Below are 16,529 nucleotides of genomic sequence, written 5' to 3' on the forward strand. Positions count from 1 at the left end.
TCAGCTTTTCAACTTCCATGGCATACAGATTATTTGCATGAAGGGGTGATGCCTCCTCCAGAATTCACTAACCTGGGCATTGGGGTGCACTTGTTTAACTTTGAACATACTCAGAGCCAGGACTGCTCTGATAATTTTGCCAATAACATTCAAGGAGTAAGAGATCACAGAAAAGATTTTACAAAATACCTATGGAAAACACACTGCTTTGAAGCCAGCTTTTAAACAGTAAACTGCTTGCAGGTGGGCACCAGTGGGGACCAGTTTTCTCCAAAGCACCAGCCCATGCAGTGTCACACTGAGAAGCTGAACTTGCACCAAAGAGCTGTTGAAGGAAAGGAAATAAACAGAGGTGACATTTGACAAGTTAAGTTTTTTTATTCAGTGCACTGGACTCATACATCTCTGCTTCGTCAACTAACAACATTTCACACATTCCTATAAAAACAATTTCAAGTCCAGTCTTTTGTTAAAGATGCTCGGTGTAAAATGTAAAGCAGTCTATCAAATATTTCCTGTTGTAAGTACAGCTTAGAGCCCAGTAACAGGCTGTGTCCAGCATGTTCAGTGCTGGGTTCCAGCAGTGGATGGAGAATGGAGCAGTTACTCAGGGTTGATGCAGGGCTTCATTAACAAATGTCTAAACCCAGCTCATTAACATCTCAGCCAATGTTTATCAGAGTGCTACTGCTGGTTTGATTATGCTGCTCTTTGAGCATGGGTGGAGCTGCAACTACAAAAACCCTAATGCAGAACTACTCAGCACTGGAAAATGTGATCTGGGCTGGGGCAGCCTGTCTGTGCTCCGTGCTGAGGACAGTAACTCCAGCAGCACGGCATGGCACATCTCACCCCATCCCTGCAGCAGCAGTCAGAACAGCACAGCAATCCACAGAGAAATGCAAGGTCCTCAGGCCTGACTGTCAGGGCAAAGCAACAGATTTTCAGAGTGGAGGGGTCTTACACTGCAAACCTCTGGGCAGGGATGCCTGCAAGCACAAGTTGGGCAATTAATTGGACGCTGGGGATTGTGGGTAGCTAGAGCACCCCCACTTCCCTCTGTCTCCCATGTGGGCAGGCACAGCATCCTCTAACCCTGTCTCACCCACCAGACAATGTATGGAAGGCTCCTTACACCCTCCCAGTACACCCTCCCCGTATCAGCCATCATCCTGGTCAGCACAGGGGGACAGGGCTGGTGCCAGCCCTACAGCTTCCCAGCAGAGCTCTCCCAGCAAATCCATCTCCGCCCATCCCCCTCCACCACCCTGCCCATGTCCCACCTGCCCTATGCTCTGGCCCAAACTCTCATCCTGCCTCATCCCTGCCCCCTGCCCTCCATCACTCATTCACTCTGTGTGTAAGGAAGGAGACAGCACATTGCCAAATCAGCTATCTCAAAGGGAATCTAGCAACTTTTATTGAGCCCTTGTCATGGAGCCTGGACTGTCACAGGCAGTCCCTGTGACGAGCACGCAGTCCTACGGCATGGTGACCGTCCGTCCGGCGCTCCTGGCCGCTGTAAAGCGCCTCTTATTCCTCAGACCAGAGAACCTCTCATCCAGCGTCAGGCTGGTCTGCAGGGGAAAGTGAGAGCAAGTCAGTCCCTTGTCTTGTGGCAAAGCACAGACAAACTCGTAGCGGGGTATTGATTAGAACCCATCAGTCAGGCTGGTGTTTCACAGCTGGTTAGTCAATTAAACCACTGAGCACACAAAGACAGGGAGCTCGACAGATTGTGTGCGGCTGGAAAACCTCCAAGCAGCTCCCAGCCCCAGACACAGGGCATCCTCGGCAAGAACAGGAGCAAGCAGATGGCATTTGAGCACAAGGCATCAAGTAATACCAAACCGTCCAGACAAGAAACGCCGGCAATGAAGAAGGTAGAGCAGGATTTGTCAGATGCCCCAGGGCTCTTGGACCATACTTCAGTGCAAAATGTGACACCAAGAAGGGCACCAAAGCAAAGAGCGAGCAAAGCACAAAAGTGCCACGTGTCTCTGAGGAATGGGAAGCACTGACAGTGAAACAGTCCCCTCTGACCAGGACTACTCATCAGCAGGACCTCCCTGCTCCAAGCAAGCACATGGACAGGCCAAGACAGGCCATCAGGGTGGGGAAAACTGGGCTGAGTCTGTAGTTGCTGAACAGTCTTCTCAAGCGCCTTCCGTTTTCTGAGCAACCTGGCCAACACAGCTACAGGACTTTCCTCACAGGTTGTCTTAGATAAACCCAGCTGGCAGCCCCAGAAACCTGAGTGTGACGTTAACAGCTCAGTGGCAGGGCTGCTGCAGGGAGCCAGGTGCCTCCTGTCCCGTCGACAATCCTCTACCTGGTTGGCCATGGCGCGGAAGTTGAATCTCAGCAGCACCCCCTTGGGCTGGGGCTTGGTGACCCGTGCTGGGGGTCTCTGGCTTCGCAGGAATGGGCGCTTGGATCCAGGCCTGGGGAAAGCAGAGAGCTGCAGTCACTCAGGATGCTAAGGCAGCTCACTTCCCATCCTCTGCAAACCAGCTCGGAGTAAAGGACACACCCACACACTCCACCCATCCCATGGCGTGTCTGACCCCCAGCAGAGTCAAAAGCCAACTAGGAGAGCAGCTGTGCAGCCAAAGAGTTCCAGCACTGGGGACTGTCACATACAGGGTACTGAGGGGTGCTCTCTACATCCAGAACATGCACAGGGCCCTCACTCATCCTTCTCTCTGCCCCCAGCTGGGTGCCAGGTCCTGCAGCTGCCCCTTTCCACTGAACTCCTCTTACACAGCGAGCACGAGGTGTCCCTTTAGGGCACACTGTTTCTCCCAACACCCCACAACCAGCACAACCAGCCTGCCACAATAGTGCTTCCATTTCTCCTCACTCTGCATAACAAACGAAGGCACGGTAATTACAGATTACCATGTAATTACAGGTAAATACAGGAGGTTTTTATTTCCTTCTGATATGCTGGGAAAGCAACCAGACATAATTTACTAACCATTTTGGGTCTGAACCATTCAGTGTACTCTCATTACAGAAGCGAATCTGCAATAATGCTAAAGGGATTTGCAATGGCTTTTGTAGGGCTCCCATCCTAACAAATCACCTCATTTACTTACCCGCTGGTCTGGCCCGCCTGGGGATTAACCACAGAAACCGTCAGAATTGCTCCCGGGCTGGGTTTCACTTGCCACCTGCCGAGACAGGGAGATTTATCCAGCCTCAATCCCGAAACAGCACGCTCGTATTTGCATAGTGCCTTTGTTCACCAATTACCTTCTCATCCTTAGCGGTTTCCCTTCTCCTTGAGAATCCATCTGCTGTAAAATATATTTAAAAACAATTACTTCAAAGAATTAGCTCTCCGAAACAGTGATTCCTTTTCCAGCATTTTATTTGGTGTATCTGAAGAGCTCTTTCCTTTCAAGTTGTCAAGAAATGTGCTAATCTGGAGTTTCCCACTGGCATAGTGATGTGTATGGGGTGGCTTTACCTTGCCCTGCTTGTGCTGCTCTATAAACTGCAAGGTTTATTTTTATCACCCTCCCAGGATTTACTTCCCAGCTGCCAGAATACCAAGCTGCATTAAAAATTGCCTGCAAATAAAATATTCCTACCAATACATGCAGCGTTGAAGTCATCCACCTCTCTCCCCCAGTTGCTTTTGGAAGCAAAGCTACAAGTGGGCAAAGGCTGGTAAAATGTGAAGATTTGTCACTACCAGCAGACTGTAAAGGAAACATCTCAAATACTGACCCCTCTCTGGAAGCGGGCTTTGGAGAACCACTGCTGCACCCGCTTCTGCTGGAACACTGGTCCCCTGTTCAGCAGGAAAGGCCTGATGGTAAAGGAGAGAGAGAAAGAAGTAAAGATGATATCAGGTCTCTCAAACATTTAATGCCAAAATACTTAACTTAAGCTGGTCTTAAAAAGCAATGTAAGAAGCAAATCAGGCTGTGTGTTATCAAGTTCAGCCCAACAGGTTTTTCTGCAGCAAAGGATTTCAGAGGAACTTGATTTTCTGCTCAAATGAGGCAACAATTGGTGTGTTCTGAGCTTTGCTCATTAAAATAAAAAAACATGTGAGGAAAATCATAGAAAAAATCAGGTCAGAAAGGACTTCTCGATGTTATTCAGTCCCTGTTCTGCTCAGAGCAGAGGAAGGATTGCAAGGAGCTTCCTTCTGAGCTCAGAGAACATAATGATCTCGATGAGACAGGCACTGAGACAGTGCCCAGCACCTGGCACACTGCCTTCCTCCCAGCTCCTGGGGCACAGTCTGCTCCTGCAGCCCCTCACTGGAACAGACTCCCTGTTTCTGCCCATCCCTTATGGCTGGAATCTCTATTTCCTGCTTGTATGAAAATAAATGCTATTTTACCCTTCAAAAGTGTTTCCCAAAGCGATGAAGTTTAATAAAAATACAAAGGTCACAGTTTCTGTGCTTCCTGAAATAAAATGATAGATTAATATCGGTATTATTAACTATGAGCATGAGGTTATTTGTTTTCCAGGTGCCTTCCTAACATATCCAGGGGTATTTTTCTGGTGCTGCACAAGCACATGGCTGTAGCCACGCCCAGCTAGCACATGTAGAGAGAGGAATCCCATGAGTTGCAGAGGTAAAAACCACTGAAAACCAAAACAACCCAGAGTTACCAAAGATTTTACCTTCTCCCTGGGGCACGGATGCTGGCAGCATCTGTTCTGAATCTCTTGGGGCCTGGAGATGGCTGTGGCTGCTCCTCCTGCTGCCCACTGCTGCTTTTGGCAAAAACATTGCTCTTCTTGTTGCCCTGAAAGAGCAATGAGACCTCAGCAGTTGTCACCTGCAGCACAATCTTGGTACAAGAACGGGGGTGAGGGCAAGGGACGGCACACAAGGTCCTGCTCTCCTCTGACTGCTGCTGACACTGCTGTCAACAATCAGTCAGGGGGCATGCCTCGCTTCCTGGACACGTACTACGAGTGCCAGGGAGAATGTTTCGTTCTAATGCTGCAGAAATCAAAGAAGAAGAAAAAAAAAACCAGTCTATGCAGAGCAAATCTCATAGAAGCCATGCATTATAGCCCTGCTCAGGTTTCCTTTTGGTCATCAGCTGTTTTTGTCTGGACACGAGCATTGCCTGGACCACACCCTGATGCATGAAACACACCAGAAGACCCTTCAGCAGTGTCCCTCCTGCAGTTTCAATACAAATTGCCCCGGGCTCCAGCCTGTTTATTTCTGTGGGACTACTACCATCACTGTTAGTACCCACTAACTGAGGTGTATTTCCATATTCTTCCCTCTTGGTTTATTCCTGCAAAGTGGAAGCTGTAGAATTCTGCTTCCTAGCAACTGCTTATTACTTTCTGTAAATACCAGCCACACTCAATATCTGAGTGTGTTTCTTTTCAGGAATAACCTCACTCCTTGCACATGCATGCTCAGTTTAGGGCTTTCTTATTCATACTCCTACAACACATTCACTAAATGTGCCATCCTGTTCAGCACTTGCATTTCTTTAAAAAGCTTACTAAACATCTATGACCTCCTAACTGAGTGGATTTTCATCAGTGCAGGAAAACCCAGCTGCCTCTCATACTATCTGCCACAGTACTAGGAATCAGTGTCTCTGGTAGAAAGTATGTCTCTGAACCAGTCACCTGACAAGTCACCAAGTCTGTCCTTTGACTTCACAAGAACTTGGAAAATGCTCTGGGAGAACAAATAACAAAGAATCTTAACACACCTCCTCTATATGATAATAGTAAGATGAGATGCCATGGAATTAATTTTTATGGCGACATTTTTAAACCTTTTAAGAGCAATTTTTAAAAAATCTTTTTTTTGCAAAACCCATGGATCAGTAAAATTATGCTAAGTCAGAAGCTTTATAAAAACAACTGGAAAATTGCTACTCCATATGCATATATATCTGTACTGACCTTTGCATACAAATACTGTGTACAGGCATTAAATTATGGTGTTTTTTATGTAGATTGTTCTTTGGGGTGATCCAGGATCATAAAATCAAGCAGATTTCTACGTGACATTTGGGAAAAGCCATGCCTTCCTTATTCCCTTACCTCCTGAGCCGATGCCTGGCGATTTAAAGGGCTCATTCCATCGAATGCAGCAGCTGCTCTTCTCTTGCGACCAGGCAAAGTATTCCTGAATTGTCTCCGATTGAACTGTTGCTGTCCAAAGCCTCTTCTGAAACGGTTAGGTCCTAAAAACAAAGCCCTCTTACTTTAGCATGCTTCAAAATTCGATTTATGACTACAGTTTTGTAAACAGATCACAAGGTTAACTTTATGTGATACAGGAGTATCTACACGAATAGTGATGCAAAAGTCACGCTCATTCATATTAAATAATTAATTTTTCCGATGTCTCTCTAGCATTCTTATTGTATATAGGACTTCCAGACACATTATTTGATGTGAAAGAATACAGAGGAGAAAAGCCTTTCACAATTCTGATTCCTCATAAAGGCAGGAACACCCACATCAGGAGACCTGTCAATCTGTTGTCAGAGCTCACACTGCTATGAATTAACTATGAAACAGGAAAAGCCTTTAGATACAAATGAACACAGGACTTAAGCCTCCCAAAGCCAACTCCACAGCAGCCTGAAATAGCTCTGAGGGTCCACATCATAGTATAATTTTTATTTATATATACATATACTTCTATTTTCTTTTAGCTTGACACACCATTACTTCTCCTATTGAAGGGGACACCTCCTGCTGCTCTGTGTGTATCTCTATGATACACACACCCACTGTCCATCTTGCATTTAACCTTTTCCCCTAAGTCTGCTGATGATTTTGAAGAGTGATGAAGTGTTGAGTGAGAGGAAAGCCCTGTCAGACTGAGGCACAGTGCTTCCAAACCTAATTACTCCAATAATAAAATTCTGTAACCATGAGACAGCAAGTTTCTAAGTCACTGTGGGAGCTGACACAGGCACAACAACAACAATCACAAACTCACAGCTGGAATGCCAAGAGGGAATTTATTTCTGTTACCTCACAAACCAGCAGACCTGAAGCAACACCTAAGCAGAACCACTTGGGCAGAGTCACCAGCACCATTAAGGCTGGCCCAGTGCTGGATAATCACCAAGCTGCCCTTCACACCAGTTTATCAAGGGTTTGCCTGCAGTCACAACCACGCTGTGTTCTGAGCTCTGTACCAAGGCAGAGAGCTCAAGCACGCCCAGAAGGGTGCCCCCAAGTCTACCAAACACCTCCATTATCTATAACCAGATGATCTACTTCTCAATGTGCACGGAAGGCAAACAGCAGCAGACGTGTGGTTTCCTTCACTGCTACTTCAGGCTCTGCTATCCGCAGCTGCAAGGTCACTTAAGCATACAGCCCCTGTTCTGAGCCCACTCCCCCAACAGCTGCTGCAGCAGTGAGACGTGCCCACACCTTGGGGGTGTAAAAATCAGGCACAAAGCTGTGCATGACAGAGGGCTGTGAGAGTGCACTCCAACCCTGGATCTTACAGCAGAACCTCACTGACACAAACCACAGAACAGTGAGGTGCATATATTGATCTTACATCATTGACAGCAATTTATACTGACTTGGAGCAACTGGAAATGAAGTGTTCTAAGGCAGCAGTGGAATTGCTGTGAGGGGCTACCACTGCCACAGTGAATGAAAGCTCCAGCCTCAGGGTGCAGCACCAGCCAGCATCAGCCTGACCTGCTTACATCAGAACACGCTTGATGATGATTTCAGCTGCTCTGGCTCTAAAACTAAAGGGCACCAGCATAGGCCCTTGGGAAGCAGATCCCAAACACCATGTTGAGGTGCTTAGTGCCCCATGGCCAGAGGTGCTGGTTAGGAACGTGCACAAAAATGCAACATAGTTCACAAGCTCTGGGGTCAGTTGTTATTTCCTTTGCAGACAGTGCCTTCTCACTGCAGAAGTGCAGGTGTGTAAATGTTCCTCTCATGACAAACATTCAATTTTGGCAAACTGTTTCTTTCTGACCAGATGTAGACTTGCTGTAGTCAATGTCCCTTTGACTTTTTCTCCTGCTTCTATTCCCTGGGCCTGTTTTTGCCCTGTTTTGTTTCTCTTCAACCGCTGCCCTGGGCCTGTCCCTACCTCTTGCCTATTTGTTGGGCCACCAAGCCTTGCTGCACAGCTCTCCTACACTCTAGAGAGGACAAGAGACTGAGCTCAGCTGCCTTTCCTGGATACTCCATCAGGGCAGTGGAAGGGACTGCTGCAGAAGGCAGCCTGGACTAGAAAATCGTGCCCCTGTCAGTCTGTTCCTATTAGAGAGCCTGTGCTCAGCAGCGCACTCAGGCACGGCTCACCCAACACAAATAACAAATGACAGAGCCATCAGCAGCCTCCAAGGGAGACCCCAGCGCTCCAGCTGGGGACCTAGGCCTTGCTCTGTCATCTGTGTCCTGAAGTGTGACATGTAGGAGGCTTCATGTCTGCAGAAGGTCTGGCAGATATTTAATAATGTAAGAACATTTCAATAAAACCCCACAGCGTCAGGAGCTGAGGAAGAATCACTCCCACTCTTCCCATGCTTGGGTGTGTGCTCAGAGCCTCGTTCTGAGCACACCTGCAATGGCCAAAAGGCACCTCTGCTCAGCCAGTCCAGTCTGGGCACAAGTTCCCATTGTCTGACAGACTCTTTTTTCCAAGGAGATTTGAAATTCAAACTTCTCGTCATTAAAAATCATCTTTCCCCCACTAGGGAGAAGGTTTAAGCCACATTCTAAAAGGGATTAACAGCACTTTGCTTGCTGGTTTAATCAGCATAATACACTTCCCCCTCTGTCATTACAGTGCTGGGCTCCTCAGATCATTTTGATAATAGTTGTCACACCTCAGCCCAGAAGGGACTGCATTTCAGCAGGGACCAAAGTGAACTGAGCCCCTGATGAATTATGGGCTAAATTCCCAGTCATGCTGAGCTTCCCCAAATTGCTACTGAAAATCATCACCACACAGCATGACAGGTCTCTGCACTTGGCAGGGCTGAATTCAGGCTCACTGAAAACCTACGGAATACTAAAGCTAGCAGAAATAATTCTATAAATTAACAGAAAAATTCTCCCATCTAAGGAATAGGGAAAAAAAAATTATTGGATTTGCCTCTAGATGCAGCAATTGCTTGAGAATATCAAAGCCTGTGAGTTTTGATAGAAAAATCAATTGCTAAGGGCATTTATCATCATTATGTTTTGAACTGGAACAATCCTCGGTAAGGCACTCTGTGGTGGGCACCAAGAAAACAAGGGTGGGAGGCAGAGCAGAGACAAGCAGGATTGCTCCCAGTCCTGATGTGTGATTGGCACTCCAATACAAGACAGCAAAGGTATTTCTGCAAAATATCACTAATATCTTCAGGGAGTGACTTAGCAGTAATTAAAAGAAAAAAAAAGTTCATAGAGATGGCATTTCATGCAGCAGATAACTTTGGTTTGTATGCAAAAGCCAGTGGAACAAAACAAAGGTGTTGATCACTCAGTATTATAAAAAAATCTCACCATAAAAATAGCATGCTTGGCAAAAGTAACGATTTAGCTTCAATAACTGAGCTATCAAATACAGTCACTGAAGGGGTAATTTGGATAATTAAAGTCTGCTCTGGGAAAATGAGGATTAGGAAGAAGCATAATTAAAATATGCAAAGCCAAGGGGAATAGAGAATAGATATTAAGTCACTTTAAATAAGTTATCCATGAGAGAGTGGAAGGGAGAGAAATGGATGAATTATGCTCTGAAAGGGCCCTGATATTCCATTGTTACCGGAAGAAAAGCTAATCAGAGCCCGAGTGCATCTTATATGCACATAGAAATTGGATAGGAAAAGGATTTAAGAGCTGGATTTGCTAAAAAATGCATTTTCCAGCCTGGCCAGCCTCTGCTGTCTCAAGTGCCCATCTACCTTGCAAATTCCTCTGCTTCCAGGCGCCGTATCGGGGCCGCCCATACCCGGAGGCTGAACTTCTGTTCTTGACCTGCTGCCTTCTGCTGTCGCCCGCGGTGCTGGCATCTGTCTGCTCTTTCCTCTGGCGCTTTATGATGTCATCTAGAATGAAATTAGGAGATATCCATAGAAACTGCACTTTCCACCAACAGTGATTCCCTCTTTGGGTGCTTGGAATTGTCCACGGTAAACACGGAGCTTGCTGTTCTGTGAGCTACGCTGGACAGACAATGAAAGATTAAGCTTAGCTTAGAAAGTATAGGATCAATTTACTGGGCTCCTGCGGGATGGAGATTAGAGTGCAGCAAATGATTTACAAATGTGCCACCATCCAGCACATCCCCATCGCGGGCAGGACAGAGATTTCAGATCCCGTCCACCAAGGGATCTGATCCTGCAGGCTTCCTACAAGCCTAAGGGAAAATGTTTTTGCAGGGGCACCAGGAGCTCAGTGCTGGCAGAGACCTTTTTTGACGTATGACTTGAGTGGCTGTAGGAAAGGTGGCCAAAGGGGGGAGGATGTAACAGCTCTTGAGCTACTTGGATCATGCACAAAGTACTGTCAGATGCAGAGCTCTATCAAGAAACAGCTCAGGCCCTTCCATTCTCAATCAGCTGGTCTGCAATCAATGGGATCTTCTTAATTCAAGATATTCTGATGAAGAGGAATGGCAAAGCCAAAGGGATGTCTGTTCGTTAATTCGTATTTTCCAATATTTTCTTCCTTTAACCTGAAATCTTCCAGAAAATACTTTGCAAATAATAAAGGCTCATCTGTGAATTTGCAGGCACAATGTTTTAACTTGAACAAATGAGCAAGAAATGAAGTGTCTAAAACAGGCCCTCTCCCAGGCAGTGGCCACTCCAGCTCCTTATTGTATTACTGGAGTCTAAGGACAAAAGTACCATCAGCTTTCAGTGGGTGCTTCCCATGAATTATCATACCTCCAGCACTGGTTCTTTGTCATTTCCTATCAAGAAACTCCTGTGTCCAAATGAATACAAAGCCCAAGGAAAATAAATGTGAGCAGATGTAATAATAGGCTGCTTTTGTGATTTCTCTTTCAAATCTGCCAGGAAAATAATAGGCTGGGAGTTGCTGGACCATGTACTTGGGATGAATTTGCTAATAATCTCAGCTAAATATGCCTTTGGGACACGTGTGATTTGGAGCACAGGATGCTTTGAAGCGTCTTGAAAGCATCCCTGCATGCTCTTCAGGGAGGTGTCCACACTCATCCAAGGGTGGGCTGTCCACAGAATGAGGAAATGAGAGGGGCTGAATGCTCAGGTGCCTGATTTGTCATCTTTCAGTGTCTTTTTTGTTTGGGTATGAGTTGTTACCCTGCCTTTTGTGCCCATAAACATGATGGGATTAACAGAGTGATGTAAAGGACACAAGGCTGCAAGGGGATCCTGAGAGGTCATTTATGGGTACATCTATGCCCTCGAGGCAGAACTAGATCCATCAGGGCAGCTTTAAGGCAACTCCTGCAGTTTTTTTTTATGAGTGCTAATTCATGTAAGGCACAAATGTATCTGAAAGCACAGAAAAACCACATGATGGAAAAAGTTCTTCATCAGGGGCCTCTTGTTTTCCAATTCTCTCTTCTACCCTGAGCAAGGCATATTCTGGATGGAGTATGGAGTTGGACCACAGGAGATCTGACATAGAGCAGCACTAAGGCAGAGCAAAAGCAACGGGAGCATCACACATCAGCAAAGATAAAAAAAGTGTACAACACTATGGGAGAAAAAAAAATCAAAAATGAGGGATCCAGTGTTGTTATAGCTCCTCACAGAGCCATTAAAACACGGGTGCATAAACTGAGGGATCAGTTTGATTTTGCAGTGGAAAATGTTTCTGTTCCTGACAAATGGCTCTTCTCTGGGAAGAAATGGCACAAGGTTTCCGTTAGGAAGCTAACCAATAATAAAAGGTGCTGGTGGACTTTTCTTTCACAGTAGTGACGCCAGCACGATAATCCACCAAGATGCTTTGTCCATGCGTCAGAATGCAGGCCTGGGGAGTTCATGACAGGGCGGTTGTTGGTTGTTTATGCACAGTCCACATTCCCCGTGCCAAAGGAATGGCGAGCATCGCAGCGAGCTGCTATAAATAGCAGCACGGAGAGGCCATGGCTCCCCTTCCCATGTCACAGGGGCTGCTCCCCTCTCCCCTGAGCTCCGGGCTGCTGCCAGCCCAGCGCCGGGGCCGGGCCCCGCACACGCCTCCCGGACAGGGCACCCGCACGGCGGGGCAGCGCACGGCCCGAGCCCGGCCCGGCCCATCTCGCACACAACCACCCCGGCTCTCCGTCCGCACGGAGCCCCCGCGGGGCCCGGCCCGGCCCCGCCGCCCGGCAGCGCCCAGCACCTACCCAGGGACATGTCGATCTCCTCGGCCCCCGGCTGCGGCCCCGCCGCGGGGCCCGGCGCGGGCTGCGGCCCCACCGCTGCCATGGGCCCGGCGTGCTGTGCCTTCAGTGCGCCTGCCCGGAATGTGCAGGCCCCGCAGCAGCCCCCGCCCGCCCCGGCTCTCCCGGCCCTCCCTGCCCGACTCCCGTGTCCCCCGCACTAAGCGGCCCTTGCGCCGCCTGCAGCCAGCGCTGCTCCCCTGCCTGCGCTCAGCCCTGCCCTGGTTCCCTGCCCTCCGCACCGTCCCCGGCGATCTTGTCCATCAGCACCTCCTCTGTATCTCTCTCTGCCTTAAGCACCGTGCCCCAGCCTCTGGGCGGACACTCTTCCTCTTCTCCCCCCGAATCCTTCTCCTCCGGGGTTTATGCCAGCAGCAGATGTATTTTAACTACAACCCGGCAGTCAATTCTGAGACATGTGAACGACGGAATAACTTTGCTTCGTTCTGAAGACCAGAAAAACAAGGCAACTCTACAGAGATACTCGTGGTTCGTATTCGTGCCTGAGGTCTGTTCTCGTATTTATGAACACCTGGAGGAGGAAGCACCCATTTGGGACTGGTCTTGGGGCACCATCTCGATCACTCACAGAACTCAGATTCCTCAGGGGGTCTTTCCGTCTCTGACACATTGGTTATGGCACCGAAGCTATCTTACAGTCTGAATACAAAATGCGAGCTAAATCATCTTCCTCTACTTTTAAAGACAGGTGAAAAAATAAAAAATAGATAGAAGAACCGACATCTTCCAGAGGGCTGCCATGCATCAAGTGAGGAGCATGCTTTTTCTCTGAAGTTTCTATATGATAAACGCTATGAAATGAACTTTCTCACCACGTACAGAATAGGAGCCACATAAATAGTGAACAGTGTCTGCATGTTTTGAATTTTCAAGACAGTTTCTTTTTTCCACCTTGCACTTCAAATGGGAGAGAAATTTCTAGACGCAGATCAGTCAGGGCAAGAATTGCCTCTTCATATGTGTACAGCTCTTGGAAAGGTCAAGTGCTTCTGAAGGTGTTGATTTAGGGAGTTGTTCTTTCACGAAAGAAAATGATAGAACAGTGCTGAGGGAGCAACAAATAACCTTTGCTGTATTTTGCAGTGACACTGCAAAATGACCATAGAAGCAGATTGATGTGAGATGTGAGGAACCGGGGTCATGATACCTTGTTTGCAATGTTCTGTGGCACACAAGGTGTGCTGGGGTCTCTGCTGTTCTCTGGGGAACCCTGGCTCTAATGCTGCACTAGTCCAAGAGCTTTCCTCCAAAGAAACTCCTTGAGATTTCCCAGCAATTTGGCCAGAGTATCCACAGAAGCTGTGGCTGCTGGGGAAGGGCTGGAAGTACCCGTAAAAGCCCAGATTTTAGTAATACACTGGGAGAGGAGGTTTAAAGCAGCATCATTTTCTAGCACCTAAGGAGGGTGCTGGAGCAGGGCTCTGGGCAGTGCCCTGCAAAGCAGCAGCTGTCCAGAGATACGAGGGAAGGAATACAGCAGGATCTAGAGTCTCCTTGGGTACAGGCCAGCGGTGAGCTGAATGACCCAGTCTTCCCAGCTTTGCAACTGCAGTGGCTGGAATTGATCACTCTGGGAGGTCAGTGTCATGAAAGCTTTCCTGTCTTTCTGTATAATCTTGCACACTTGTATCTTCAGAAATTCTGGAAGCAACAGCTGAGAGATTTCCAGCAGTGTTTCTATTTGATCACATTTAGTGAAGCAAACATTTGACACCAAAGAAAACAAAGGCAGAGTTTAGAAATGGCGACTTCTAAAATATTCAAAGGACATGTTTTTCATGGAACTACAACACAGCTTTTGCTGCAAATTCCACTTCACCAGCTGAGAGGTTTAATTAGCTGCTTTCCTTCAAGTGCACAGCATTAAAGGCAATTATAAAACCTTTCCAACCCATATTTCTTCATCTGGGAAGTATGAGCTGATATGTGCTCTGTGGTTACTGTGCTGCAAAGAGAGAGAAAGGACAGCAACACACACGGACCTCTTTAGGGAAAAAAGGCCAACTTTATTGTAAAGACAGCCCGTATTTAAAGCATGTTGCGTGCAGCTAGGACAGGACAGTAGTTTATTGGACAATTGGGAAAAACATCCTTGGGACAGTACCTCAGGATGTATCCCACGGGAAAGACACCAGGTGTTAATTTTTCACCATATTATCACCCTGGGAGACTTCCTCCCTAACTGAAGCTGCAGTCAGCTTGTCAGCCTGGGAATGGACCTGAGAGTCAGGAGAAATCCAGGCCTGAAAAGAATTTCTAAGCTGTAATTCCCTAGCACTCTAAATGTGTGTGTCCACAGTGCTCTTATCTCTCAACTGCCAGTCTGTGACCTCTTAACATCTTGGCAAGTGTCCCATTTGCTTAGTATGTCTAAGCACTACCATCATCTCAGTCCTGAGTAATTTCTCACGTCAACAGTGGAGGTGACACATTCTGGAGTTGGTGAAAAGACCTGAGGAGCCAGGACCCCCTCTACAGCACAATCCCCCTGCAACGGAGAGGACTGCAGGTGTCTGGCAGAGAGACTTGACCCTGCATCCTAAAAAAGGAATGTCAGGAATGTGACTTTCACAACTAAAAAGCGAGATTAATAAACGAACAATGAAGAAAGAAACTAAGAAAGGGCGGGGAAAAGTATTTATGCTATGCTTTTTTCTAGAAGTGTTTTGTGTTGACTCACTGATACTGTGGCAACAAACCATCAAGCTGAGCCCTCAAAGAGCACGGAGGCACCTCTGCCAAGGGCACCAACTATTCCTTCCCCTTGTTAGGCACAGGCAGGACCAGTTTGTTCCACAAGAGTTACTTTGGGGCACTGCGCCTTTCAATTTATCAGATGCTCTTCTTGTCATATAATGAAACCCCAAAGAACCCTAGAAGGCTTTTAGTTAAAATTAAACAAAAATAAACTCAGTGGGAGAAAGGAACACATGCCAGCAAACACTTGTATTATCTGAAATGTTTCTTGGTCTCTAAGTAGATTTAGTGAATCTTCTGCATGTTAAATTACTTGTCATTATTTATAGTTGTAACAAATCTTATGCCACGACCTCAAAATTAACACTGGTCACTTTGTCTTTTATTCCCAGGGGTACCTCATATCACAGTTATTTAATACAAAATGACAAAATATATGACTATTCACTTTCTGTGAAATGGACCCAAAACTACATGACTCAATTGCTCATAAATGTTTTAGTCTTTTTCTTGGGAACTAAGCCTGGGTAGCTGTAGGAATCTGTGTCAAGGAAAGGCTTGGAATCTGCATGCACACATTTTTTATCTGAGGGTATGGAGGCTTTCCAGCCTCTCCCAGAGTTGCTCAAAGCATAAACAGTCAATTCAACGGGCCAAAACTCTGATCACTTTTGTGACACTGTATTTTGCCCACAAGGGGGATGTTTAGGCCTTTTAATTTATGACAACCCCAGGACCATCATTCTCAACTCTTCACGAGGAACACTGGTAGCAGTGCATCTACAATAGCTTGCTCTTTCGCTAGTGGTGAACCACCACTAGAAAAAGCTTATGTTTTATTGTTAGATGCTGAACATGGCCTTTCAACCATATGTTACCACTTGAAAATCATCTTCTTGAGAAGATGGAAGAAAACTAAACACTTCTTCAGGCTCTTTGAAGAAAATTCTAGTTGCACCAATATTTCTTTATTTTAGCCATTCCCAGAATGAACTACATTGATGATGATAACTCAGTTTTTATGCAGAAGGTTACTGAGTATTCGTCAGCCACCGTATGCTATAAAGTGGCTGAGGTACACACATTGCTGAACTCTGCTCAGGGAAAACAAGATCAACCATGGATAATGACAAAATCCTTGCTTTGCTTCTTACAAATTTAGCAGAGGCAGCCTGCATAGAGCAAAACTAAGTTTTTTAGAGAGAGGTTGTTGGCTTTTTCTCCCTCTCTCTTTCTATGTGTATTACAATTGTCATCTCAGCCTGGCACATGCAAAACCACTCCTACAACACCCATAAGCTGTACCTCTGGAGTATGCAGTGTCCCACAGTCAGCCCATAAAAAAGCACATGTACAGGATGACAAGGAGCTGGAAGCTTCAGTGCAATCTGCAACCAGCCAAGCCACATTCCAGTAAATGGAGATCCACAGGTACACCACCCTTGGCTGT

At 46.7% G+C, this 16,529-nt stretch overlaps 1 protein-coding gene across 8 annotated transcripts; it reads right to left on the reverse strand.

Annotated features, from left to right (window-relative positions):
- Positions 1–358: 358 nt before the first annotated feature.
- LOC106853686 (UAP56-interacting factor-like) lies at positions 359–12,824 on the reverse strand. 8 transcript variants are annotated; one of them, XM_088172877.1, is made up of 9 exons: positions 12,604–12,824; positions 9,903–10,046; positions 6,055–6,197; positions 4,654–4,778; positions 3,739–3,820; positions 3,259–3,299; positions 3,102–3,176; positions 2,333–2,444; positions 359–1,577 (listed from the first exon to the last, which is right to left on the reverse strand). In XM_088172877.1, exons 1-9 carry the CDS (start codon positions 12,623–12,625, stop codon positions 1,482–1,484), a joined length of 840 nt encoding a protein of 279 aa, XP_088029003.1. In that variant the 5' UTR covers positions 12,626–12,824; the 3' UTR covers positions 359–1,481. The 8 variants fall into 8 exon arrangements, with proteins under 8 accessions (XP_088029003.1, XP_088029002.1, XP_088029000.1 ...); XM_088172876.1 differs by having other exon boundaries at positions 3,259–3,302; XM_088172874.1 differs by lacking the exon at positions 12,604–12,824 and adding an exon at positions 12,326–12,475.
- Between the last annotated feature and the right edge of the window lie 3,705 nt (positions 12,825–16,529).

The sequence above is a fragment of the Sturnus vulgaris genome, chromosome 14, assembly GCF_052056855.1.
Source record: "Sturnus vulgaris isolate bStuVul1 chromosome 14, bStuVul1.hap1, whole genome shotgun sequence".
NCBI classification, from domain to species: domain Eukaryota; kingdom Metazoa; phylum Chordata; class Aves; order Passeriformes; family Sturnidae; genus Sturnus; species Sturnus vulgaris.